The 26,422-nt window shown below is 42.1% G+C and overlaps 1 protein-coding gene across 1 annotated transcript in view; it reads left to right on the top strand.

The window, feature by feature from the left end:
• Positions 1–26,422, top strand: part of UBE2V2 (ubiquitin conjugating enzyme E2 V2) — a 47,001-nt gene that overhangs the window by 6,726 nt on the left and 13,853 nt on the right. Inside the window, exons 2-3 of the mRNA XM_084619533.1 lie at positions 6,109–6,254; positions 21,225–21,350. Coding sequence (XP_084475659.1) covers positions 6,109–6,254; positions 21,225–21,350 — 272 coding nt within the window. The remainder of the gene's footprint in view (positions 1–6,108; positions 6,255–21,224; positions 21,351–26,422) is intronic.

Here is a 26,422-nt window from a genome sequence, read left to right as displayed (position 1 = left end):
ATTCCATCTGTGCTACATTCATTAGCTCCTCCTCTCAAACTTACCTCCTTTCCACAATTTTCAGCTCATCTATCTCCACTCTCCTCCCGAACAACCCTGAGGTGTTGAATGATGAACTATTAAAAGACTTACCGGCTTATTTCCTTGTGGGTTTTTTAGTTTGCGTTCCTAGAACATGCAGTATATCAACCTAACTCTAAAGCCATGTCAACAGTTAAGTCAACCCAGCTGTGTCACTCAGGGATGTGAAAAATCCATAACCTGAATGATGTAGTTAAGCTGACCTAACCCCTGGTGTAGACAGCACTAGGTATATGGAAGAATTCTTCTGTGGACCTTACTACTGCCTCTTTGGGAGGTGGATTAACTACATTGATGGGAGAACCCCTTCTATTGCTGTCGTAAGTGTCTACACTGAGGCACTAAAGCTGTGCAACTATAGCCTTCCAGATTTGCCACTGTAGTGTGTCAAGTGTAGACAAGCCCTAAATTAACAAAAATTCTTACCTATATTAGAAAGTGTGCACTTGTGTAATGATATCCATTTAAAATGTAAGATGGATGCATTTAAACAGTATTAAGCTAAATCAGTTTAGCTGCCTGCATGTTATGCGTTTGCACCAGTGTTGCTAGATTTATTTTAGTTCCTTCAGTGAACATTTACTAATAGAGATAAGGTGAAAGTCTCATGTGTGAGACTTTCCCAGTGTTTTGTCTTTAACTACATCAGAGTAGATACACTGGTGCAGACCTCCTAAAATAATGATATTGCTGTGGGTTAAGTGTCAGTCTTATGCCAGTCCTATGCTTGTTCTGAGGGTTTGCACTGGTTCAAAAAATGCAGTATAGATAGAACCTAAATACAATTATCAGCACTGTTATGTTCATGTGGATAGCTGTAAGCATTGATCCGTATTAGCCGCCTTGCAATGCTCCAGTGTTTCCTATGCCTCTTCATATCTGTACTCTCATATTACTAGTGTACTCTCATCCACTCCACAACTTGTTCTTCCTGACCTCCATGTACCCACAAACACTATCATGCTGCTGTATATGCATGCCACATCCAGCTTTTAAGCATTATATATAGGATCACTGTGACATACTATCATTTTTTATAAATTAATTGTGTTGGGGTGAAGATGATGTGGTTGGGAGTTGGAACATGGGGCAGTAAGTGAGGTTTTTGTCTTGGAGTGGAGAAGGAGGACGGAGTAGAAGCGCAAAGTAGAAGCGTGCGCTCATAAGCTTCCTCTGATTCATCAGAATAGAATTTTGCCAGGAGGTTTGTCAGAGGGCATATCTGCTTTGATGAATCACAGGAGGATCATCAGAACAAAGTTGTTCTCTGGTCCAATTTTCTGAGGCAAGGTGGAGAGGGGAGGAGATAGTTTATGGTCTGTCCTGTGCAGATCCATCAGACTGGGACTTCCTAATGGTGCACTGTAGGAAGTTTGTCAGAGAAAGAAGCTGTCTCCAGAGTAGAGCTGAATTTTTTCTAATAGATCTTGAACTCTAGGCCTCAGGTCTCCTATTTTCCCCTGATAGTTGTGAAGAGGGGGAATACTTGCAGCTGAAAGTGTGTCAGTAGTGGAGTTAACAGCTCTGCTCAAGAGGCAGCTTTTCCCTCTAGCAAACCTAATTGCTTCTGAGTTGTTAGGAAAAAAAATCTCGAAATCTGAAATTCTGCTAAGACATTTCACATTTAAAGTGTTCCTTTATGCTAAAGACAAGTTCAGGGCCTCATCATCCTTGCTTACTGATAAAGTCAGACAAAATTGATAATAGCTCATGCTTTATTTGCACCAACACCATCTTCTAATATATTGAACTTTCACAAGTCAAGAAAGCAAAAACGCTTCAGCTAAGTTATATTCCCTTTTCAAAGTTTGTAGTTCATATTAGTGGATGCTTTTGAAAATGCCATCCAGAGGTGCCTAAATGTTTTTGAAAAATTTGGCCTGTTTATTTTAAAATAAAATCACTAACTTAATTTATTGAAAGGCTAAATAACTTTTTATTGTTAATACTGAAAGCAATTTTGTTTTGAAATGATAAAGATTTTATGCCCCAAAGAGAAGCTTTTAATAAAAATATAATGTTAATAAGTGATGCTGCAAACACTTATGTACATGCTTAATTTAAAGCAGATCAGTAGTCCTGTTGAAGTCAGTTGGATGTATTCATATGAGTAAAGTTAGTACCTGCTTAAATGTTTGTAGGATCAGGTGTTGGTTTGCAATATTTTGGTTTTTGCCTGTAGAAATTCTGTAAAATTCAAATAAGATACTTAACAGTGACATAAAAAGAGCATTTGAAATTTAGTTTTATAATAGTATAAACTTTCAGATCAGTTTTACAAAGCTTCAACTTGATTTAAGTTAGTGATTATTTAAATTGCTTGATTTAAAAAAAAGAAGAGAAGGTGGAGCCATGTAAATCAGATTGTGTTGCCTCTGTAGGTTTTATGTTTGCAAGCATTTTCCCCCTCTCTGCTCCTGACAGTACTACACTAACCCAAAACATAATTTTTATTTAATATTTCCCTTTATTTCCCCTTTTTTCCCTTTTATTTTTGATTATTTTTGTGGGTCTAAATACATTGAAACAAAATAACTTTTCTATTAATAATGGAGTTTAGGGGAATGGAAGATGGGGTGGAAAGGGATGTGAAATAGGTCTGTTCTGTGCTTAAAAATTGGATTGACCAAGCTGTGTCACTCAGGTCTGTGAAAAATTTTGCACCCTGAACACTATAGTAAGCCAACCCTAACTTCCAGTGGCTACGAAGTCAGAGCTCTGCTCCCAACCATGCCTGTTTCCAACCCCTTTTCCCAATTTTTGGTGTTCAGAACTGGCCTGTAGCTGAAATGCTATAAGAATGTATTTGGAGTTTGTAGGGACTTCTTGTTTACCTAAAAGAACCCTATTTCAACCCCGTTCACCCTCAAAAAATGTTAACACAAGAAAAAAATGGAGTGCTTGAAAATATATTTTCATTTTTTCTAAAACTATATAGCTTATTTGCCCTCTGGAAAATTATTGTATGAAATTTGGAAATTAATTAAATTCAAATGTAAAAGGGATTTATAATGTAGTGTAAAATTGTAAATGCAGGTTTTACCTTCGTAGGGTGTATGTGAGCCCATATTCTGTTGGAATTTACCATTGTTTTTGAATGTTACTGTAAACATTGAATAATCATGATTTGGTTATCTGTTAGGAATATGCATAGTGAAATATAGATAAAAATCTGCTTGTGTGCATTTTCATTCTTTTTTTAGTGCAGTCATTTCCTTAGGTAGTGTGTGGTATAGGTGCTTAACAAATCTTCTCTCCCTTCCCCCTCAAGGGATAGATATTGTGTAAATCAGTAGAGATTGAGTCTTCACCTGCATGAACATTAAAAAAAAAATCTACATTTATAGTACCCAAATATTAATTACATATTTTTCATTATGGGAAGATAAATTTATCCTAAGATAAATAGATGGGAAAGAGACTGCCCAGGAGTACAGAACACTAATCTCGTAACACTTAATTGGTAGCAGTGGTTAGACCGAAACATATCAGAGCTGATTGTGTAAATTTCCCCACAAACCTTTGTTTCATGTCTATAAACTTCTGCTCTGACCTCTCATTCTTCTAATAGGCTGCTATATTCAAAATGTGTAACATTTGTGATTTTTTTTTATATTGATGACTGTTTCATTTTAGGTAATTGTGACCTAAAACTAGATTTTGAATGCTGGATTTAAGAAGTGAATAGTTTTTTGCATTAACACATTAAGATACGTAACTGGTTTACTGTAAATTAGGGCTTGAAAAATCTACTCACCACTGGTAACTGTGAAGCATTTCCCAGCAAGTGAAGTGGCCTAACTTATTGTTTTTGCAGAATTTGACCCATTTTTTAAAAACTGAATAATTTCAGTGTAGTTTCAGGAATTACATTTGCCCCAGAAATATCTGCCAATATTTTGGATTGAAAATAACTTTTTCCTATTTTAAAATGTGTTTTTCCCCTCCTGTTGCAATGTAAAAGGCCCAAACTGGAAACTCTAATTTACTCCAGGATCCTGCAAACACTTAAGCATGTGTGTAATTTAATTACATGAGATTAGTTCCACTGTAGTCAATGGGATTTCTTAAACAAGTAAACTTACATGTGTAATTGTTTGTAGGTTAGGAGCTTTACCTGGCTATACAGGAGAACAGTGAAGCTGACTTGGAGATAATAGTGGGTAATCAGCAGAACATGAACTCGCAGTGGCTGTGTTCAGAAGACCTAGTGCAATCCTTGGATGCATAAAAAAGGGAATATTGAGTAGAAATAGAGAGGTTATTTTACCTGTGTACTTTGCATTGGTGTAACTGCTGCTGGAATAATATGTCCAGCACTGATGCCCACGATTCAAGGAGGATATTGAAAAATTGGAGAGGGTTCAGAGAAGAGCCATGACTGAAGGATTAGAAAACCTGCATTACAGTGACAGACGCAAGGCTTAATCTATGTAGTTTAACAAAGAGAAAGTTGAGGGATGACTTGATTCCAGTCTGCAAATACTTACATGGGGAATAAATATTTAATAATGAGCTCTTCAGTCTAGCAGAGAAAGGTATGACATAATTAATGGTTAGAAATTAAAGCTAGGCAAATCCAGACTGGAAAGAAGGCTTAATTTTTTTAACATTCAAAGTAATTAATCATGAGAACAATTTACCAAGTGTCATGGTGGATTTTCCATCATTGGCAATTTTAAAATCTATATTGAATGTTTTTCTAAAAGATATGCTCTAGGAATTATTTTGGGGAAATTCTGTTATGCAGGTAGGTCAGACTAGATAATCATAATGGTCCCTTCTGGCCTTGGAGTCTACTTACAAGGTGTTGTCAAAAGCAGAAAATAAACTGAAAAGATAGAGGGCCAGGTATATCAGTGTAAGTCCATTGACTTCAGTGGAGCTATGCAAACTTGTACCAAGTGGTGATTTAGCCCAGAGAATTTTGTTTCCTGTAATTCCTTTCACTTTCTTTTTTTTCAAGTATTACTGTTTTTGTGAAGAAAAGTGAGCTTTTTTTTAAATGATGTCCCATTTAGCCCTTTCATATTTTAAAAGTTTCTAGCTCACATGGTTCTGAAAACTGAGCAAATTTAAACTGATGTAATTTTGTCTGCATGAGCTTGCAAAGGTAGCATCCATGCTTCTTTTGCTACGTATAGCTTGCCCAATGACAAGATGCTGGTCAACTTCACCAAAACTATCAGGAATCCTCTGAGCAGTAGTGAAACTGACAAGAATCATGAAGTTGTGACCTCTGGACATCACTTGTGGCCCACTTCTTTTGTCTTTTATATCAGTCAGATATCTCATACAATTTTTCAAGCCCTTTTATAATCGGAATGCCAGTGATGGGTGTGCGTGCATTTGGTTCCATATAATTAGATTTCTTTGACGATTGGAATGTTGTTACAGAAAATATATATGTATTGTAATGGCAGTCTATTAGGTGCTGGAGACACCTAGCATTCCATTTACCATGCTGTCCAATGTGTGCAGTCCCAACACTGCTGCTATAATCCTAGCATAACTTCTCTACTCCACCAGTCCGGAACAGTGGGTCTTAGTATTTTCCCAATTTAAGTACAAAACTATTGTTAGCAGTGCAGAAAATTCCATAATCTGAATTTCATGGTCTTTGTGGCACAATAGCTGAAAGCAGCGGGGAGAAATCTGTTACTATATGGTTATTTAGACTTACGAATGTATCTGGTGATACACTTAGACCCATAGTTACTGTTTTCTTAAACACTTTTACCATGGCATTTAAGACAGCAGGTTGCTTTATTTGAACATGTTGCTACTATATAATACTTAATTATGTTGCAAATCCTAGTGTGTTCAAATAATGACTTAATCTCAAACTGGGTGCCTAAAAATATTTTATATTAAGATACTCAAAATATGCTTTGTGAGGATTTTTATGACTGAAATTATATTAAATTGTGATGTTTAAGATGTCATTCAGACTATAAATTTAATAATCACTGACTTATGTTTTCTCGTTAATATTGCTATTTACATTACTTCACTTTATTTAAATAGTTAAAGTCCCTCGTAATTTTCGCTTGTTGGAAGAACTTGAAGAAGGTCAAAAAGGAGTAGGCGATGGTACAGTAAGCTGGGGCCTTGAAGATGATGAAGATATGACACTTACAAGGTGGACAGGCATGATTATTGGACCACCAAGGGTCAGTACAGTAGGTTAAAACTTCTGTTTTTTGTTTGTGGGTGGTACAAAATCCTATATTAAGATTACATTTTAGAGAAGCAATTCACTTAATGTTTAAAATGAAAAAAACATAGTTGCAACAATAGTTTAATTTACAACTGTTCTGTCATAATCTGTCTTCAATTTATAACTAATCATAGCCTGATGAAGTAACTTGAGTTAAATATGAGAAGCTACATTCTAGTACACTCATATGTGCCAGCAAGCTTATATTCAGTGTTGGGGAATTATCCACATAAAATTCTGATTTCCTTAAAATCTGTAGAAAGGCTAGAAGGAATTGCACAGGAACATTTGGTGTAGGCACATATTTAGGTCTTCAGCAAAGCAATAGCCTGTGTGTATCCACATCTCTTCAGTTATTTTTATGTCTGTTGAGTAACCTGTGTGAAGGGGTTGTGCTTTGTGGCTATTGCTGCCTGGAATAGAGGCACAAGTTAAAGCTGTATATTAATGATGGAAATGCAGCTATGCCCTAAGATAGCAAAATAATTCTATACAGGAACTGTTGTTGGAGTATTCAACCACTTTTTTGCTACATGGGAGGTGATGTTTATCATATGCTCCTTGTAGATTTAGTTCTGCAGTAAAACAAGATAATTAAAAATTGACCAGATACCTATAGTATGAGAAATTTACAGAATTTGAGAAAGGATAAGTAGTATTTTTCACTATCACATAATTCACTGCACAGTGTGTGAACATAGCTCATGTATAAAATCCAGCCAAAGTCTATTTCAAAGACCAGACAATTAACAGTGACCTCTGAGACAAACTAGCATTAACAAAAGCTTAAGTTCCAGCTGAACTCTGAATTTCTTTAGAATATATTTAACGAAACACCCTGCAGAAGAACTAGTAATCCTAAATTACTTATTTCTTTTTACACGAGCATTACCAAAAGTGAATGGGCAGATCTTGGAATGGGGTATTTTTTGTGCTAAGGAAATCTGCTGAAAAGCAACTTCGATAAGAGTACAAAACATACTTCTACGTAAATAGAGACTTGGGCTGATGCTCAAAGCGGTATTGTGCTACTAGGTTACTTTTACTGCTAGTGTTGAGTGATCATGATAGCAGTGCTATAGTTTATTGTGCAGTAAGTCCCTCCCTGCCGTAAGTCTTATTGGAAGAAGAAAACTAAGGCTCATATTGATAGTTGGGGGGGGGGGGGTATAATGATGGCACTGTCCAAGCTCCATCAACAATCCAAACTCAGCCTACTTGGGAAACTGGAATCAGTTGTCACTTGCAGTAGATTGTGCAGAGGTGTCGAATATCATCACATGTGTTCTGCTGGGCTCCTGAGGTTTGGATATACCAAGGTTAAGTTCCCTCTAAGTTGCGCAGCTGCCTATTAAGCCCCTATTAAGACCTGCTGCGGCAGGAAGAGGCACCCCTCGCCGCTAGCCCCAAGCTGCTGCAGCACGAGAGGGGGCTGGGGAGAGTCCTCTCTCCCACTGCAGCCCTGGGGTAGCCTGCACCCCAAACCTCTCATGCTTGGCCCCACCACAGAGCCTGCACCCACCTGCACCTCCATCCTCTGCCCCAGCCCTGAGCCCCCTCTCGCACCCCGAATCTCTCAGCCCCGCCCCCACCACATAGATTTTATGTGCACCTATATGAAGGTGATGTGTCACACATCCCCATATTGGTGCATATAAAATACATTCTGCACATGGACGTAAAAAATTAGAGGGAGTACTGTGGCGAGAGGGATAGCTCAGTGGTTTGAGCATTGGCCTGCTAAACCCAGGGTTGAGAGTTCAGTCCTTGAGGGGGCCATTTAGGGATCTGGGGCAAAAATTGGAGATTGGTCCTTCTTTGAGCAGGGGGTTGGACTAGATGACCTCCTGAGGTCCCTTCCAACCCTGATATTCTATGATTCTAAGGGCAGATAATGTATAGGCACAGTAGTTACATGCCTTGGACACTGATTTCCAGAGTTGTGATGTCAGAATCAAAGCTTTTATTTAAAACCCTCCACGCCCCAATCTCATGGTTCTAGAGAAAAGCATTTAAAATGTAACCTGTTAACTGATACAGTAGTATTTGCCTGGATCTGCAGACAGCCTACAGCTGTGGGAGAAGCAACAGCCACCAGGAGAGTGCTTCCTGGATCCCTGCTCAGTATCAGAGCAGTCTAGACACTCGTTACCCTGAGGAAGTGGGCTGGCCTGGTCATGGCAGGGGCTCAGATGCCCCACTCAGCTCTGCAGGATTGGCTTCCCTTGGTGGGACTCAGTAGTCCCTGCTCTTACATGCTTTGGTCAGTAGTGAAATTGTTTACCATATAGACATTTAAATTATCATCACTGGGAATCTGATTTAACACCCCTAAAAAAACAAATGGTGGTGTTAATACCTTGAGCTATACTTTTGAGTTGTCGTGTGTGGAATTAGGTAGATGTCACTGTGTGGCTTGTGCTTGGTTTACATTTTGAAGGTTTTCTTCAGTACCATAAGGGCTAGCAATACTTTTTCTTTAAATAAAGTGAGATTCTGGAGAACAAGATGACTGCTTTGTGGGAGAGAGGTACCAAGTCACCAACCTAGTGTTATGTGCTTCAATTTGAGCCATAGGGTAGACAACCAGCAAACTTTTTGATGTTGCTGGTTAGAGTGCAGGAGAGACCATGTGGGCTGGGATGCAAGTTCAAATTCTGCTTAGTTTAAAACTATGCTTTTTGTCTATCAGTATATTATTATTTAGATAGGGCGCATGGGCAAAGAGGTGGACCAAATGAGCTCAGAGGGGTGGAAATGGTAGAACTCTAGTAGAAGTGAGAATTGGGAGGGTGGGGTCAGTCCCCTAAGCTAGGAGTTGGAGAAATGTTAAGGGGCTCAGGGTGAGGGTGAGCAACTGGGAGCAAAAGGAATGTTGGGGGAGGAAGATTATCAAATTTCATTGCCCTGTGCCCACATGAACTGGGGAATACTGGGAACCAGCTTTTTAATGCTTTGATTCCAGTGATGAAGTTAATACCATGGCCCAAAAAAATGAACTATTGATAACTTGGGTCACAAGTGAACAGGCAGTTAGTATTACCCTATTCCATATTAAAAACTTTTGGATGATTGGCAGTCTCTATTAAATAGAGACAGTAGTAGCAAGGTTATTGCAGCTCATGATTGAGGTGGTTATCAAAATTGTACCAGTTTCCCCAACAGTATTTTTCTGTACTGTCTGGCCCATGCCATTGCTGTTAGTGCCATACTCTTCAATAGAGTGCTTTTCAAAAAATATTTAGAATATACAGAACATCCTTAGAGATGTTTAAATCTATCTATTTCCCAATTGTGTGAAACTAATACAAGCAGTCTTATGTTCCATCCAGTGGAAACTGGGGATCGAAGTGGTGCTGTGCCTTCCTGTGCTCTCCAGTGCAGAGGGACACAAACATGCACACGTAGCAGCCATATGTGACTGTGGAAAGCGGCTACACATAATCATTCTTTACCTGACACCAAGCTAGCTGCATCATATTAGCACAAACAACTCCATAGGCATTTTCAGGGGGTACAGACAACTGGAGGTGATCGAATCAGAGAAGAGCTACAGTAGGCAATGTGTAGCTTCTGACAGAAAACAGAGGAAATTGCTAATGTTACTCAGAGCATTAAGAGCTTTTCTGCTTTAAAGATGAAGGTATCATATAGCTGCAGAGTAAGGAAACAATGGCATCATGACCCCTGAACAAAAGGTTGTTGACCGGTAAATACGAACATGGAGGGGTAGTCATTTCACAAGGAAGTCCTGAGATCATTCAGAGCTGGGATTGATATTCCATGCATGTCCAGTGGTTCTATGCAATTATAAATAAGCTGTGTCCCATCTATACTGCTGCTGATCCCAGTTCCCAATCGGAGGATGGATTGATCTGTTTGTCTTTTTAAACAACTAGTTTTATGTTCTGTGTGTCTTTTTTCACCACAAGAGCAACTGATTAAACCTAAATCTTTAGCAGTCACACGCTTCATTTCATTCAGCCCTCAGATTTCCAGAGCATCCTTGTTTTCTCTATAAATAATACAGGATTGTGTTAAATTTTAGGAATTGTAGCCACAAGCCAAAACTACCAATCAATTTCTGTGGTGCTGAATCTGTTTAGAACTCCCTCTTTCAGGGAAGAATATTGGAAAACATAGTGACTGTACAGCTTCAAGTTTCTCTCATCTTAATGGAATTTTCAGACTGTCTACATATCAAGACTACCCTGATTAATGCAGTTGGCAATCTCCTCCTGGCACTGAATAAAAAAATTGTTCCTGATGACACTCAGATCTTTTAGCAGTCTTTCATGCTATTAACTTTCAGGTGCTGGTGATAAAGCTGTGGTCCCTAAGAAAGGATCTGGATGCCCCTTGATGACTGTACCCATTCCTAGAAGGGAGGAATTAGAGGGTGGTTATGGACACTGTCCTGTATTCAGAGTGCCCAGAATTTTTTCCCACTGTTTCTTTCTGTCCCTTTTGCTGCTCTGTGTATATAGAGCCCTCTCAGGGGAGATAATCTGATGATATGGATTGTGGTGTCGATGCTATGACCCTTACTGTGTCTAGTAGCCTCATTGTGGACAGTTGCTTGGTCACTGGACTAATTAGCTGAAATTTTTACTTGGAGAGAGTGACAGCTAGCTGTGACATACAAGGTTAAGGGTGGTTGTTTGTGGGTAGGGGAAAGTTTTGAGGAGCATGTTGCCATTTTGGGTTCCCGTTATTCATGTGTATAGTATATGCACTGGTGAGAAACATATGGAACTTGAGTCGACCCTGACTTGCTTTCTCAGGATGGAGGCCTGTATGTCAGTGGCCTTGAGTGGCCCTTGCTATCGACAGCTGTAGATTATTCAGAAAATTTAGTTATTGTAGAACTGACCACAGTCCTCCGTGCTTTGATCATGTCCATGCTAGACTGCTGTAATAACCTTCAAATAGGGCTTCTCAACATTGTTAGACTCTACAACAGTTTTTCTTTGAGTGCTTGCACGTTTTCATTCCTTTATAGGTGTGTGCACGTCTCATGCACAGTTGTTAGAGAAATTTTTCCCTCGTTGGTACCCATCACGATGGCTCAAGCACCCTCTGTCATGTACCATTGCTCTATCTGGAGTCCAGACTCTTGGACCCTGCAAGATGGGAAGGTCCCAGAGTTCAGGCTCCATGCCCGAATGCCTACATCACAATTAAATAGCCCCTTAGCCTGAGCCCTGTGAGCCCAAGTCAGCTGGCATGGGCCAGATACGGGTTTTTCATTGCAAGGTAGATATACCCTGAGAGACATTTGAGGGAGAGTCTCTCACTGGAGCACTGTTGAGTTAAGGAGGAATTGCCACTTCCAGAGCCTGCACCAGGTCCATCAAAGGCATCCCCCAAAAGATCTCTGGTGCAGAACTATCTGTCATTGCTGCTCCCAACCACCCCAGAGGTATATGCAGCTGCAGGAGATCTGCTTCGCCTCCCTGTAGCAGTATCCCCAGAAATGCAAGAAAGTTTACAGTTGGTACCTATGCCTGCCGCGCCAACCTCTCCATGTCAGGAGCTCATGGTACCGTTACCTCCCATGCTTCTGGAAAGGCCAGTGCAGTCAAAGGGCAATGATATCCCCGGAATCGCAATCCCCTGGCTCAGGTTGCCTATCCCCAGTCCCAAATTGTTCTGCTCCTGCCATGATGTTGAACATTGTGACATACCAGGGTACACTCCAGTCTAATGAGCAGCTGTGTCACCCCTGCCCTGCAATGTTAGGTGCCTTACAGTGCCTTGTAAGTAGCACCCACCTGGGCTACTCAGAAGCAGTCTTCCAGCATGCAAGCCAGACCCTGAGTGTCTTTGTGTAACTGCAGCCTGCCAGCCAGCTTGGTTTACACTTTGGCTCTCCCCAGCCTTGATTATGCTGTAGGGTGACCCCAACACACCCTCAGTCTTAGATTTCCCCCCAAAAATGTATGTCCTGTACTGCCCAGCCCTCTCCTGGACAGCACAAGTTATATTAAGTGTGTTATTCCTTTGAGAATAATATGCACACAGCTTGTCACCACCCCAAATGGAGTTGCCCAGACACCTCAATTTAAAATACAATGGATCAGATAAAATAAGTTTAACTACAAAGAGCAGATTTTAAGTTAATATAGGTAATGAAGCTTAAGAGTCAGAAATGGTTGCAAGAAAAGTTAAGATAAAACATTATTGGTGCCTAATTTAACAAACTATGTTAAATTCAAAGCACACAGTTTTCCCGCCACATGCTTTCAGCAGCCTTACAGACCAAACTTCTTAGGTCATAGAATCACAGTAGTGTAGGTCTGGAAGGGACGTCAATAGATCATCTAGTGCAGTCCCCGGCACTCAAGGCAGGACTAAGTAATAACTAGACCATTTCTGACAGATGTCAGCGCCTCTCCCTCCCCTCTACCCCTGAGTCCAATGGACGCTTCCTTTGTTGCTTCAGGTGCAGTGAATGCGATGGGCAGGGAGAGAGAGGAGTGCCCTGGGTTGTTTGTCCCTCCTTTTTATAGTTTGTTGCTCACTTGAAAAACATTTCCAGCTGGGCACCAGGAGACAATGTCTACTACTGGCTTTTTCCTCACCTGTTATGAGCTCTTTGTTTCCCTTCCTGCTTGATGACTCTGTTTACTGCTTAAATGCAAACGAAGCAGAGCACGCATTCCTTTGTTTAGGAGAGACCTGTTTACCAGTCTCAGTTTGGGCAGGGCTGTGGGGTTTGGAACATGTGTTAATAACATTGTGGCAGGCTTTGTACCTCGTCAACCCCTTAAGTCAAGTTGCCTCTCTATACCTACATCCGTTTTCTAACTCCCTTCCCCCGGTAGTCAGCAGTGTGGCCCAATGGCAGGATCTGTCTACTGCCTTTTCCTGAGTGGGGTAATGCAACCTAGCAGCCAGAGTCCATTCAATATGCCTCTAGGGCAGTGCAGCCCAATGGCCAGAGTCCACCTAATTCCCCCTCCCCTAGTGGGATAGCGCAGCCTATTGGCCAGAGTCAATACTGCCACCTTTGGAGGCAAAACGGGGCCTAATGGCTAGCGCTTGGGGACCGTCACAAGGGGGTGGTAACCCCTGGTAGGGGGGGTCTGGGACCACCTGACTCCACCGGGACCTGGCCCAAGGCCCTGCCAGCAATGGAGCGATCTGTCACAGGGTCAGCGGGAAATCCTTCTGAAACAAGCTGACCTCATAAGGGTGCGAGGTACCACTCCCTTACCCTCCCTGGGTCACTTCCTACCAGCCCTCCTGCAGCAGTGGTCCATATGGTATTGGGGTTTCCATGCTCCTCAGCACCAGACACTCCCTGGGTTGCAATAGCAGTAGGCCTCTGGTCCAGGTTTCTGGCTCTTCAGCTCTCATAGGTAAGGGCTGTAAGAGCTCCTGGGTTGGAGCCCTTTCCAAGTGTCCTTCCTCCTTCACAGTCAGCCCTGACTGAGCAGTTCTGCAGTTTTTTATACCTGACTTCCAGGTGGAGCATGCACAGCAGAGCCTCAGGGGTGGGGCTTTCTCTGCTAGGAGGGAAGGATTAACCCCCTCCGTACCAGTGCAGGACTGATCTGCCCCATCACAAACATCATACAGGGTTATCTTATAATTTCACATACAATGTGGCTACACATGTTACCAGGACAATAATAACAAGCAAGTTATGAATCTTCAAATGACACCTCACAATGCTTTGTGTGCTTTGTACAAAGTTTATTACAATAGTGTGTAGGGTGTGACTACATGGCTCTCACAGACATTTCAGATTCTTCCCCTTTGAACTCAGAAGTGCATTTATCTGTGTCCCATCCAAGATAGCAGGTATGTCCTCCAGCAGAGACTTGGGGACCAAGGGTCATGCAACAGTCATAGCAGTAGCCTCTGTATCCTAAGGGGCAATTGTCTAGTTAAAGTTGGGTCTGAAGCCAATATCAGTGGTCGTTCTGGACACCATGGGGCGTCCCTTCTCCTGATAGGCCCTCCTTACAGCCATCTTGTTCTTTGTCATTAAGACTGCTCTGGGGGCATCATTCTCTGGTATTCTGTACCAAAATCTGTACCAAGATCTGCTGCCAGAAGTCACTCAACTAGGTTCCCCATCACAAGTCATGGAGCAGCTACCACCTCAGAATCCTGTGGTGTACGCTTCATCGTCACCAGTTGAGGCTGTTGTGGCAGCAAGTGATTCACCACTGCCAGAGGGCCTCAGGGCTCATCAAGATCTATTGAGAAGAGTGGTCTCTGTTCTTGACATTCAGGCAGAGGAGTTGTGTCCATGAGTTGGTGGACATTCAGGTATCGGTAGCCTCTGCCAGGCTGCTCTGCTGATTAACAAAGCCATTATGGAGCCAGGTCAAGGGGCTATGGCAGACACTATCTTCCTTATCTCCTATAGCAAAGTGAGCTGAAAGGAGGTACTATGTCCCCTCTAAGGGATCTAGAGTATTTGTACCCTGGTCCAGCTTCCTTGAAGGACACTTACTTCCATGTTGCAGTATGGCACAACCATTGGATGTTTCTCAGATTTGTGGCAAAGGGGGTCCATTATCAGTTCAGTGGTCTCATTTGATCTGTCTTTCTTTGGATGTTCATAAAATGTATGGCAATTGCGGCAGCAAATATATGAAAATCAGGAGTCCATATGTTCCCTTAGGTGGACAACTGGTTGATCAGAGGTCAGTACGAGGCTCAGGTGTTATCTAGTGTATCTACAGTCCTATCCACATTCGATGCACTGGGGCTCCTAGTAAATTGAGACAAATCAATTCTAAAACCTGTACAGAGGAAAGAATTTATTGGAGCTCTTAGACTCCGCAAAGGCCATGTTCTTGCTGCCATAATCCTGGCAGTATGGGGCTTGGTGCTGCAGCTGAAAGCTTTCACCACAGCGTACAGCTGCCTCAACCTTGTGGGTTACATGGCAGTGTGTACATATGTGGTTCAACATGCCAAGCTGCAGGCATGGCAAGCGTTAGTACATGCCCCAAGTCGTCGTCATTTGGACAATGTGGTTTGAGTGCCAATGTCATTTTTGTCATTTTTTGGATTGGTAGATAGACCTCTGAAAATCTGAGGGTGCAGGCTTTTATCCCACAGCTACCAAACTTCACTTTAATCAGACACCATCAGCCCTGGGTTTGGGGACCCATATGGATCCCTGCAGCATCAGGGTCTCTGGTTGCCTCAGGATCTAATGACTCATATAAATGTCTGGGAGGTAAGAGCTGTACAACTAGCCTGTTAAGCTTTCCTCCTGATACAGCAGGAAAGAACTTGTTAATTCTAACAGACAGCTCTGCGTCAATGTCTTACATAAACAGAGAGTTGCATAAATTATACTCCTCCCTATACCAGGAGGCAGATTGTCTCTGGGATTCTTGCATAACCAATTTAATTCATCTTGGGGCTGCTTACCTTCGAGGGAAGCAGAACATGTTGGCAGATCAACTGAGCAGGACCGTCTCCGATCACCACAAGCAGTTTTCATGCCCAGACATCATCAGATCCATCTTCTAGCTCTGGAGGATTCCCCAGGTGGACCTGTTTGCAACAGAGTCAAACAGAAAATGCCATCGTTTTTGTTCCTGGGAAGTTGTCAGCCCAGGCTCATTAACAGATGCTTTTCTGCTACCCTGGAAGGACCTCCTACTGTATGACTTCCCTATGATTCCCTTGCTGCCCAGGGTCTTGTTCAAAGTCAAACAAGACCATGCTCATCTCATCTTTATGCACTGGCTTGCCCTTTTCAACACTGTTATTTGCCCCTGCTGACCTTGTCAGTCAAGCCTCCGTTGTCCTGCTGGATCCAAACTTGCTTTCTCAGGATCATGGCCAGATGCTCCATCCCAACCTATGAGACTTCCACCTGATTGTGTGGATGGTTAGTGATTAACGCCTTTGGAGAGATCCTGTTCTAAGGATGTCCTGGAAGTGCTTCTGAATTGTAGAAAACCCTCAAATAGGGGCACTTATGTGCATAAATGGAAGTGCTTTTCCATTTGGTCCCAGAAGAAAGGCATATCCCCAAAGCATGTACCTCTGAGCCTTGTACTTAACTCTCTTCTGTACCTAAAACATCAAAGTTTGGCAGTTAGCTGCCAGATGTCCTCTTACAGAGCTATATAAGCCTTCCAGACCTCGGTGGATAGTAGATTCCTTTTCTCCAACCCCATCACTACCAGTTTCATAAAGAGCTTGATCAGATTGTACCCACATGTGCAAGATCCTATACCTCCATGGGATCTGAACTGGTCCTAGCAAAGTTAATGGGACCACCTTTTGAACCCCTTGCAACTTGCTCTTTGCTCCAGCTCTCTATAGAGGTAGCATTTTTAGTTGCCACCTCAGCAGAAGGATGGGCAAGTTGAGAGCCCGAGTGTCAGAGCCTCCTGTCATTAGGATAAAATTTATCTGTGCCCTCACCCAAAATTTCTCAAAGGTAGTCTAATTTTTCATGTTAACCAGGAAATCTGTTTGTCAGCATTCTTCTTGAAAACCCATGTGCATAGAGGTGAGAGGAGACTACATTGGATGTGAGAAGGGCTTTAGCTTTCTACCTTGAGTGTACTAAGTCCTGTAGATCTTCCACACAGTTGTTTGTTGCAGTTGTGGACAGGGCTAAGGGCCAACCAGTTTCCACTCAGAGAATCTCATCTTCGATCTCCTTGTGCTTTTGTTTATGCTACCAGTTGGCTAATATAGCCCCACCAGTTAGAGTATTGGTGCATTCTATTGGAGCACAGGCAACTTCAGTGGCTTTCTTGGCACAAGTGCTGATCACAGTCATTTGTAAAGCAATGTCCTGGTCATCAGTTCATACCTCTTTCTTTTCATTATGACATTTCCTGTCAGTCCAGGGCCAATGCTAATTTCAGGCACGTTGTCCCATAATCACTGTTCAGGTAGATTCCTAGCCCACCTCTGTGTTTGTCTGCTTGTGAGTCACCTGCAGTGGAATGGACATGTACAAGCACTCAAATTTAAAAACTGTTACCTATCTTTCTGTAACTGATGTTCTCAAAGATGTGTTGCACATAGAATCATAGAATATCAGGGTTGGAAGGGACCTCAGGAGGTCATCTAGTCCAACCCCCTGTTCAAAGCAGGACCAATCCCCAACTAAATCATCCCAGCCAGGGCTTTGTCAAGCCTGACCTTTAAAACCTCAAAGGAAGGAGATTCCACCACCTCCCTAGGTTACGCATTCCAGTGTTTCACCACCCTCCTAGAGAGAGTTTTTCCTAATATCCAATCTAAACCTCCCCCACTGCAACTTGAGACCATTACTCCTCGTTCTGTCATCTGCTACCACTGAGAACAGTCTAGATCCATCCTCTTTGGAACCCCCTTTCAGGTAGTTGAAAGCAGCTATCAAATCCCCCCTCATTCTTCTGTTCCTCAGACTAAACAATCCCAGTTCCCTCAGCCTCTCCTCAGAAGTCATGTGTTCCAGTCCCCTAATCATTTTTGTTGCCCTCTGCTGGACGTTTTCCAATTTTTCCACATTCTTCTTATAGTGTGGGGCCCAAAACTGGACACAGTACTCTAGATGAGGCCTCACTACAGTACTCCAGATGAGGCCTCACATCCCTCGATCTGCTGGCAGTGCCCCTACTTATACATCCCAAAATGCCATTGGCCTTCTTGGCAACAAGGGCACACTGTTGACTCATATCCAGCTTCTCGTTCACTGTAACCCCTAGGTCCTTTTCTGCAGAACTGCTGCCTAGCCATTCGGTCCCTAGTCTGTAGCAGTGCATGGGATTGTTCCTTCCTAAGTGCAGGACTCTGCACTTGTCCTTTTTGAACCTCATTAGACAAATCCTCTAATTTGTCTAGGGCCCTCTGTATCCTCTACCTACCCTCCAGCGTATCTACCTCTCCTCTCAGTTTAGTGTCATCTGCAAACTTGCTGAGGGTGCAATCCACACCATCCTCCAGATCATTAATGAAGATATTGACCAAAACTGGCCCAAGGACTGACCCTTGGGGCACTCCACTTGATACCGGCTGCCAACTAGGCATGGAGCCATTGATCACTACCTATTGAGCCCGACAATCTAGCCAACTTTCTATCCACCTTATAGGCCATTTATCCAGCCCATACTTCTTTAATTTGCTGGCAGAAATAGTGTGGGAGACAGTGTCAAAGGCTTTGCTAAAGTCAAGGAACAACCCGTCCACTGCTTTCCCCTTATCCACAGAGCCAGTTATCTCATCATAGAAGACAGTTAGATTAGTCAGACATGACTTGCCCTTGGTGAATCCATGCTGACTGTTCCTGATCACTTTCCTCTCCTCTAAGTGCTTCAGAATTGATTCCTTGAGGACCTGCTCCATGATTTTTCCAGGGACTGAGGTGAGGCTGACTGGCCTGTAGTTCCCAGGATCATCCTCTTTCCCTTTTTTTAAAGATGGGCACTACATTAGCCTTTTTCCAGTCGTCCGGGACCTCCCGCGATCGTCATGAGTTTTCAAAGATAATGGCCAGTGGCTCTGCAATCACATCCGCCATCTCCTTTAGCACTCTCGGATGCAGCGCATCCGGCCCCAAAGACTTGTGCTCATCCAGCTTTTCTAAATAGTCCCGTACCACTTCTTTTTGCACAGAGGGCTGGTCACCTCCTCCCCATGCTGCGCTGCTCAATGCAGTAGTCTGGGAGCTGACCTTGTTGGTGAAAACAGAGGCAAAAAAAGCATTGAATACACTAGCTTTTTCCACATCCTCTGTCACTAGGTTGTCTCCCTGATTCAGTAAGGGGCCCACACTTCCCTTGACTTTCTTCTTGTTGCTAACGTACCTGAAGAAACCCTTCTTGTTACTCTTAACATCTCTTGCTAGCTGCAACTCCAGGTGTGATTTGGCCTTCCTGATTTCATTCCTGCATGCCCGAGCAATATTTTTACACTCTTCCCTGGTCATTTGTCCAATCTTCCACTTCTTGTAAGCTTCTTTTTTGTGTTTAAGATCAGCGAGGATTTCACTGTTAAGCCAAGCTGGTCGCCTGCCATATTTACTATTCTTTCTACACATCGGGATGGTTTGTTCCTGTAACCTCAATAAGGATTCTTTAAAATACAGCCAGCTCTCCTGGACTCCTTTCCCCCTCAAGTTATTCTCCCGGGGATCCTGCCCATCAGTTCCCTGAGGTTGTCAAAGTCTGCTTTTCTGAAGTCCGGGGTCCGTATTCTGCTGCTCTCCTTTCTTCCTTGTGTCAGGATCCTGAACTCAACCATCTCATGGTCACTGCCTCCCAGGTTCCCATCCACTTCTGCTTCCCCTACTAATTCTTCCCACTTTGTGAGCAGCAGGTCAAGAAGAGCTCTGCCCCTAGTTGGTTCCTCCAGCACTTGCACCAGGAAATTGTCCCCTACACTTTCCAAAAACTTCCTGGATTATCTGCACCGCTGTATTGCTCTCCAATCATCCTGATATCTGCTGGAAGTCTCCCATGAGAACCAGGGCCTGCGATCTAGTAACTTCCGTTAGTTGCCGGAAGAAAGCCTCATCCCCCTGGTCCGGTGGTTTATAGCAGACTCCCACCATGACATCACCCTTGTTGCTCACACTTCTAAACTTAATCTAGAGACTCTCAGGTTTTTCTGCAGTTTCATACCGGAGCTCTGAGCAGTCATACTGCTCTCTTACATACAGTGCAACTCCCCGACTTGTTCTGCCCTGCCTGTCCTTCCTGAACAGTTTATATCCATCCATGACAGTACTCCAGTCATGTGAGTTATCCCACCAAGTCTCTCCTTATTCCAATCACATCATAATTCCTTGACTGTGCCAGGACTTCCAGTTCTCCCTGCTTGTTTCCCTGCATGTCCATTCCACAACCTGTCGTCTTCCTCCTCCTCCTCCTCTCTGTCAGAGTCTGCCAGGTACACAGGAACTGAGGAGGGTCGGGGTGGCTCTTCTTATGCAAGCATGCAGTGACATGTGGGTCAGAGGGTGCTTGAGCTACCCCGACGGGTACTGCTGAGGGAAAAAGTTCTCAGACAAGCGCACACAAGGTGCGAACATGTGGAATGGACATGTGCAGGACATCTCAAAGAACAACAGTAGTAGGAATGTAGGTAACCAGTTTTTACAGAAAGTAGCTGTTTCCATGGTTGCTCCTGTGTAGAGGAGAAAGAGAGTCGGTTGCCAGTGTGAGGTACAACTGAATATCATAGTATATAAATCCTTTCATAATCTAGCCATGAGTACTTGATCATGTCCTCTTTGGCAGTTGGCTTGGTTTTCTTTGTTCAGGCAGAGCTTTCTTGCTCATAAGCCATAAATTGTGGAATTTGTTCCTGGAGTTCTTCCATAGTTACTACTAAACTGCTTCTACAGGATTTTGTTGCAAATTCCATTTATTTTGGTCTTTGTTCTTGAGTGTTTCTAGGCTTTTCTCCTTTTGTTTTATATTCATCTACCTCTTCCCCTGTCCTGATCTTTGCTGCATTAGAGGATTTACCTTTTGGTAAGGGTGGTTTGCCCGATGGTTTAGGTTTGCCCTTGTGCCAGAGTTCAGGGGTGGGGAGGAAGCGTATGTGTGGCTTAGCTTTGCCAGTGGGTTAGTCCTCTTTTCTCTGTATAGTTTTTTTAAAAAAATGTCTTTTGTTTGTTTTTTGTATGTGGTGCTTTCGATACCTATAATAGGTGCCTTTTTACGCAATGATTATTTTAACGTAGTTAAATCTTTGTTAAAAAAAAATATTGCATATTGATCAGCTAATCAAGATAACTGAGGCATTGATGTGTCACAAAGTAATCAAAGACTTTTTCAATCAAACATCAATTGTAAAATAATAAAAACAGAGTTAAAATCATCCCATTACATATTTCCTCTCCCTAACCCATCTTGCTGTGTTTGTGTATTTCTAAAGTACTTTTAAAATAACAACTTTCAGTAAGATGCATTAATCTTTTTGTTTTTCTTTTTAGACAAACTATGAAAACAGAATATACAGTCTGAAAGTAGAGTGTGGACCTAAATATCCAGAAGCACCTCCAACAGTTAGATTTGTAACTAAAATCAATATGAATGGAATAAATAATTCCAATGGAATGGTAAGTTAAAATGGTAAAATCAACCTCCTTGTTAATCTGTACTCTGCAATTATTTATAGTAAAAAATTCCATTGAGTGTTATGGGTGGGTGGGAAAGAGCCTTCGTATTTAAATTATACTTTATAAATGATCATTTGTTTAAACAAGGATTTTAATTTGTGATGATTTTTGTTTGCAAACAATATGCAGGTATAAATTGAAGCTGTTCTTTTAAGTTGAGTGAAAAAGCTTTGTGTTTAAGCAGTTTATATGCAGCTCCTTTACAGTATTCCTCTTCAATGGGGCTTGAGTTTACCTAAGAATATGGAATGCTGTACTGCTCAAAACTTTTGATATCTGCCTTACTTAACCACTAAGGATCATTTAAATCTCTGAACAGTTTTGGCTGGTGCTTTGAGCTAATGCAAGGCACTAATTATAAATTACTTTTTGTTACTCTTGACATTTTAAATTTGGGAAGTACTGAGAATGAAATTGCAGTCTTTAAATATGTTCTTATCTGCTAGCTAAGACTCCAGATGAAGTTCCAAACTTAACATGCAGTTTTGTTTTGAAAATTGGGGGCCTCTCAGTAAATTCCATATCAAATATGTATGGTTTTCAAGTGAAGTGATTGCTTTTTCTAACTGGGAGGCCTGAAAACTCAGTCTGGGTTCCGAACTAGGTTCTGTACTTCTCTCACAGCATCACTAAAAGGTTCTCCAAGACAAGTTAAGACTTCAACAACACTTGTGCATTCAAAATGTAAAAACTTAGTTAATTTACAATAAACAAATGTGCCAAATGCACACAGGAAGGAGAGCTGAGTAACAAAATGCCGTTTTTATGTAGTCACTAATCCAAGAAACACTGCATAAACTCCTGCCTAAACTGAAAAGGGAGCAGTCTGAAAACATCTTAAACCTAGAGTTTTAGATGCATGTAAAGGAACACCATCAACTTGAAAATGGAACAATTTCAAAAAAAGAATTTTTTAAATACAGTTTCAGCTACTACATCTGCCCTTGAGTCCCTCTTCCAATTTCTGTACGTTCATGTTTTCCTGCGTGGTTCCCCCCCCCCCCCCCCCCCCCCGAGAAATTGATACTCCAGGAGAAACATTGAAACTGACTTTGCAAAGTGCTGTCGGAGTAAAACGAAAAATAATATTTTCTTCCTGTTTCTATCAGAGGTGGTGTTTGTAGGAGAAAATTTTTCATATAAAAGGGTGTTTTTTCTCTTTGTTGACAGTATCATTTTATTGTCCTTGGTCACAGAATAGTGATAATCTGTGTCTTTACAAACTAAGACCACACTCCTGCAACTGGACTAGCATTGATAGTTCCCAGCACCATTGCATTGGCAACTGATGTCAATATGACTTGCCTGTGCAGGGCTGGTGCCTAAATAGGAGTTGGGTTTAGTAAACTCAACTGTTGAACCAATTACAAACAACAACAAAATTAAGAGGTCTTCCTGATGAACTGCAAAATTGCTGTAAGGCCTATGTGGGACTGTAAATAGTAGACTACAGAACCCACTAGCAAGCTTGAAGGTTGCCCTGCCTGATCGTCATTTTTTCAGGTATAGTAACTCGTCTCTAATAGTCTATTTGGGGACTAGAGATTTTCCCTTACATAAGAAGGGCAGTACTGGGTCAGACTAATGGTCTGTCTAGCCCAATATCCTGTCCTCCAACAGTGGCTGCTACCAAATGCTTCAGAGGGAATGAACAGAATAGGGCAATTTGTTGAATGCTCCATCCCCTATTATCCAATCCCATCTTCTGGCCTCAGAGGTTTAGGGGTTCCCAGAGCATGGGTGGCTAATAGGTCCATCAATGACTATCTTCCATTAATTTATCTAATTCTCTTTTTTGAACTGAGTTATACTTTTGGCCTTCACAATATCCCCTGGCAATGCGTTCCACAGGCTGACTGTGTGTTGTGTGAAGAAGTATTTCCTTTTGTTTGTTTAAACCCTGTTGCCTTTTAATTTCATGGGGTGACCCTTAGTTCTTGTGTTATGTGAAGAAGTAAACACTTCCTTGTTCACTTTTTTCACACCATTCATGATGTTCTAGACCAGTGGTTTTCAACCTCAAGTCATGACCCAATACTGGGTCGCGGAATGTAAGGCCCTGGGTCGTGACGGCTCTGGTCAGCGCCACCGACCGGGCCATTAAAAATCCTGTCAGCAGTGCTGCCCGGCTAAGGCAGGCTAGTCCCTATCTGTTCTGACACGGCGCTGCATCCTGAAAGCGGCCAGCAGCAAGTCTGGCTCCTAGGCGGGAGGGCCATGGGACTCTGCGCACTGCCCCCGCCCTGAGCACCGGCTTTGCACTCCCATTGGCCGGGAACTGGCCACTGGGAGCTGGGGGAGGCGGTGTCTGGGGTGAGAGCTGCGCGGAGGTGCTTCTGTGCCTCTGCCTACGAGCTGGACTTGCTGCTGGTTGCTTCCGGGGCACAGCGCTGTCCGTGGTGCCAGGACAGGCAGGAAGTCTGCCTTTGCACCCCTGCTGCGCCGCTGACCAAGAGCAGCCCGCATCCCAGCCCTGAGCCCTCCCCAAACCCGGAGCCCCTCCTGCACCCCAAACCCCTCATCCCTGGCCTGACCCTGCAGCCCTCACCCCTGCACCCCAACACTCTGCCCTAGCCCTGAGCCCCTCCCAAAACCCTCATCCCCAGCTCCTTTGGGTGGCGGGCATCAACAATCTTCAACTGGGTTGCCACGAAAAAAGGTTGAAAACCATATAGACCTTGCTCATAGCCCCACTTAGTCATCTCTTTTCCAAGATGAACAGCCCCAATTTTTTAAATTTCCTCATATGGAAGTTGTTCCATACCCTGAATAATTTTTGTTGCCCTTGCCAGTACCTTTTCTCATTTTAATATATCTGTTTTGAGATGGGGTGACCAGAACTACTCATAGTATTCAAAGTGTGGGCGTACCATAACTTTGACTATATTAACTATTCTATTATCTTTCCCTTTTCTAATGGTTCCTAACATTGTTAGCCTTTTTTGACTGCTGCTGCATCTTGAGTAGATGTTTTCAGAGAACTGTCCACAATGACTCCAAGATCTTTCTTGAGTTGTAACAGCTAATTTAGACCCCATCATTTTGTATGTGTTGTTGAGATTGTTTTCCAGTGTGCATTACTTTGCATTCATCAACATTGGAATTTCATGTGCCATTTCGTTGCCTAGTCACCCAGTTTTGTGATATCCCTTTAACTCTTTGCAATCTCCTTTGGACTTAATTATCTTGAATAATTTTACATAATCTGCGAACTTTGACACCTCACTGTTTACCCCCTTTTCCAGATCACTTATGAATATGTAGAACAGCACTGGTCCCAGTACATAGCCTTGGGAGACCACGCTATTTATCACTCTCCACTGTGAAAACTGACCTGTTATTCCTGCGCGGGCTGTCAAGCGATTAGAAAGAGTAATAGAATACCATTTATTTAAATATTTTTGGATGTTTTCTACATTTTCAAATATATTGATTTCAATTGCAACACAGAATACAAGTGTACAGTGCTCACTTTATATTTATTTTTTATTACAAATATTTGCACTATAAAAGCCAAAAGAAATAGCATTTTTCAAGTCACCTAATACAAGTACTGTAGTGCAAACTCTTTATCGTGAAAGTTGAACTTACAAACATAGAATTATGTACAAAAAAACCTGCGGTCAAAAATTAAAACAATTTAAAACTTTAGAGCCTACAAGACCACTCAGTCCTATTTCTTATTCAGCCAATTGCTCAGACAAACAAATTTGTTTACATTTGCAGGAGATAATGCTGCCTGATTGTTTACAATGTCACCTGAAAGTGAAAACAGGTTTTTGCATGGCACTACTGTAGCCAGCATTGCAAGATATGTACAAGCCAATTGTTCTAAAGATTCATATGTCCCTTCCTGCTTCAACCACCATTCCAGAGGACATGCATTCATGCTGATGACAGGTTCTGCTCGATAAGAATCCAAAGCAGTGCGGACTGACACATGTTCATTTTCATTATCTGAATCAGATGCCACCACCACAAGGTTGATTTTCCTTTTTGGTAGTTCAGGTTCTGTAGTTTCCACATTGGAGTGTTGCTCTTTTAAGACTTCTGAAAGCATGTTCTACACCTCGTCCCTCTCAGATTTGGAAAGGCACTTCAGATTCTTAAACCTTGGGTCAAGTGCTGCAGCTATCTTTAGAAATCTCACATTGGTACCTTCTTTGCGTTTTGTGAAATCTGAAGTGAAAGTGTTCTTAAAATGAACAATATGTGCTAAGTCATTCCCAGAGACTATTGTAACATGAAATATATGGCAGAATGCGGGTAAAATAGAGCTGGAGACATACAATTCTCCCCCAAGGACTTCAGTCACAAATTTTAGTAACATACTATTTTTGCATCATCAGTGTGGAAGCATCTCCTCTGGAATGATGGCTGAAGCATGAAGGAGCATATGAACGTTTAGTATATCGGGCACGTAAATACTTCGCAATGCTGGCTACAAAAGTCCCATGTGAATGCCTGTTCTTATTTTCTGGTGACATGTTAAATAAGAAGTGGGCAGCATTATCACCTGTAAATGTAAGCAAACTTGTTTGACTTAACGATTGGCTGAACGAGAAGTAGGATTTTTAGGCTCTAAAGTTTTGCATTGTTTTGTTTTTGAGTGCAGTTATGTAACAAAAAAATCTATATTTGTAAGTTGCAGTTTCATGATAAAGAAATTGCACTACAGTACTTGTATGAGGTGAATTGAAAAATACAGTTTCTTTTATCGTTTCTACAGTGCAAATATTTGTAATCCAAAGTAATATAAAGTGAGCAGTGTACACTGCGTATTCAGTGATTTAATTGAAATCAATATATTTGAAAATGTAGTAAAACATCCAAAAATATTTAATAAATTTCAATTGGTATTCTATTGTTTAACAGTGCGATTAAAACTGCGATTAATCATTAATTTTTTTGGGTTAATCGTGTGAAGTAACTGCGATTAATCGACAGCCATAATTCCTAACCTATGTTTGCTACATTTCAACCAATTACTGATCCATGAGCGCACCTTCGCT

This window comes from Lepidochelys olivacea (genome assembly GCF_965140295.1).
Source record: "Lepidochelys olivacea isolate rLepOli2 genome assembly, chromosome: 2".
In the NCBI taxonomy this organism is placed as follows: domain Eukaryota; kingdom Metazoa; phylum Chordata; order Testudines; family Cheloniidae; genus Lepidochelys; species Lepidochelys olivacea.
Note: the sequence above shows the minus strand (reverse complement) of the source record. Positions and strands in the feature narration are given on the sequence as shown.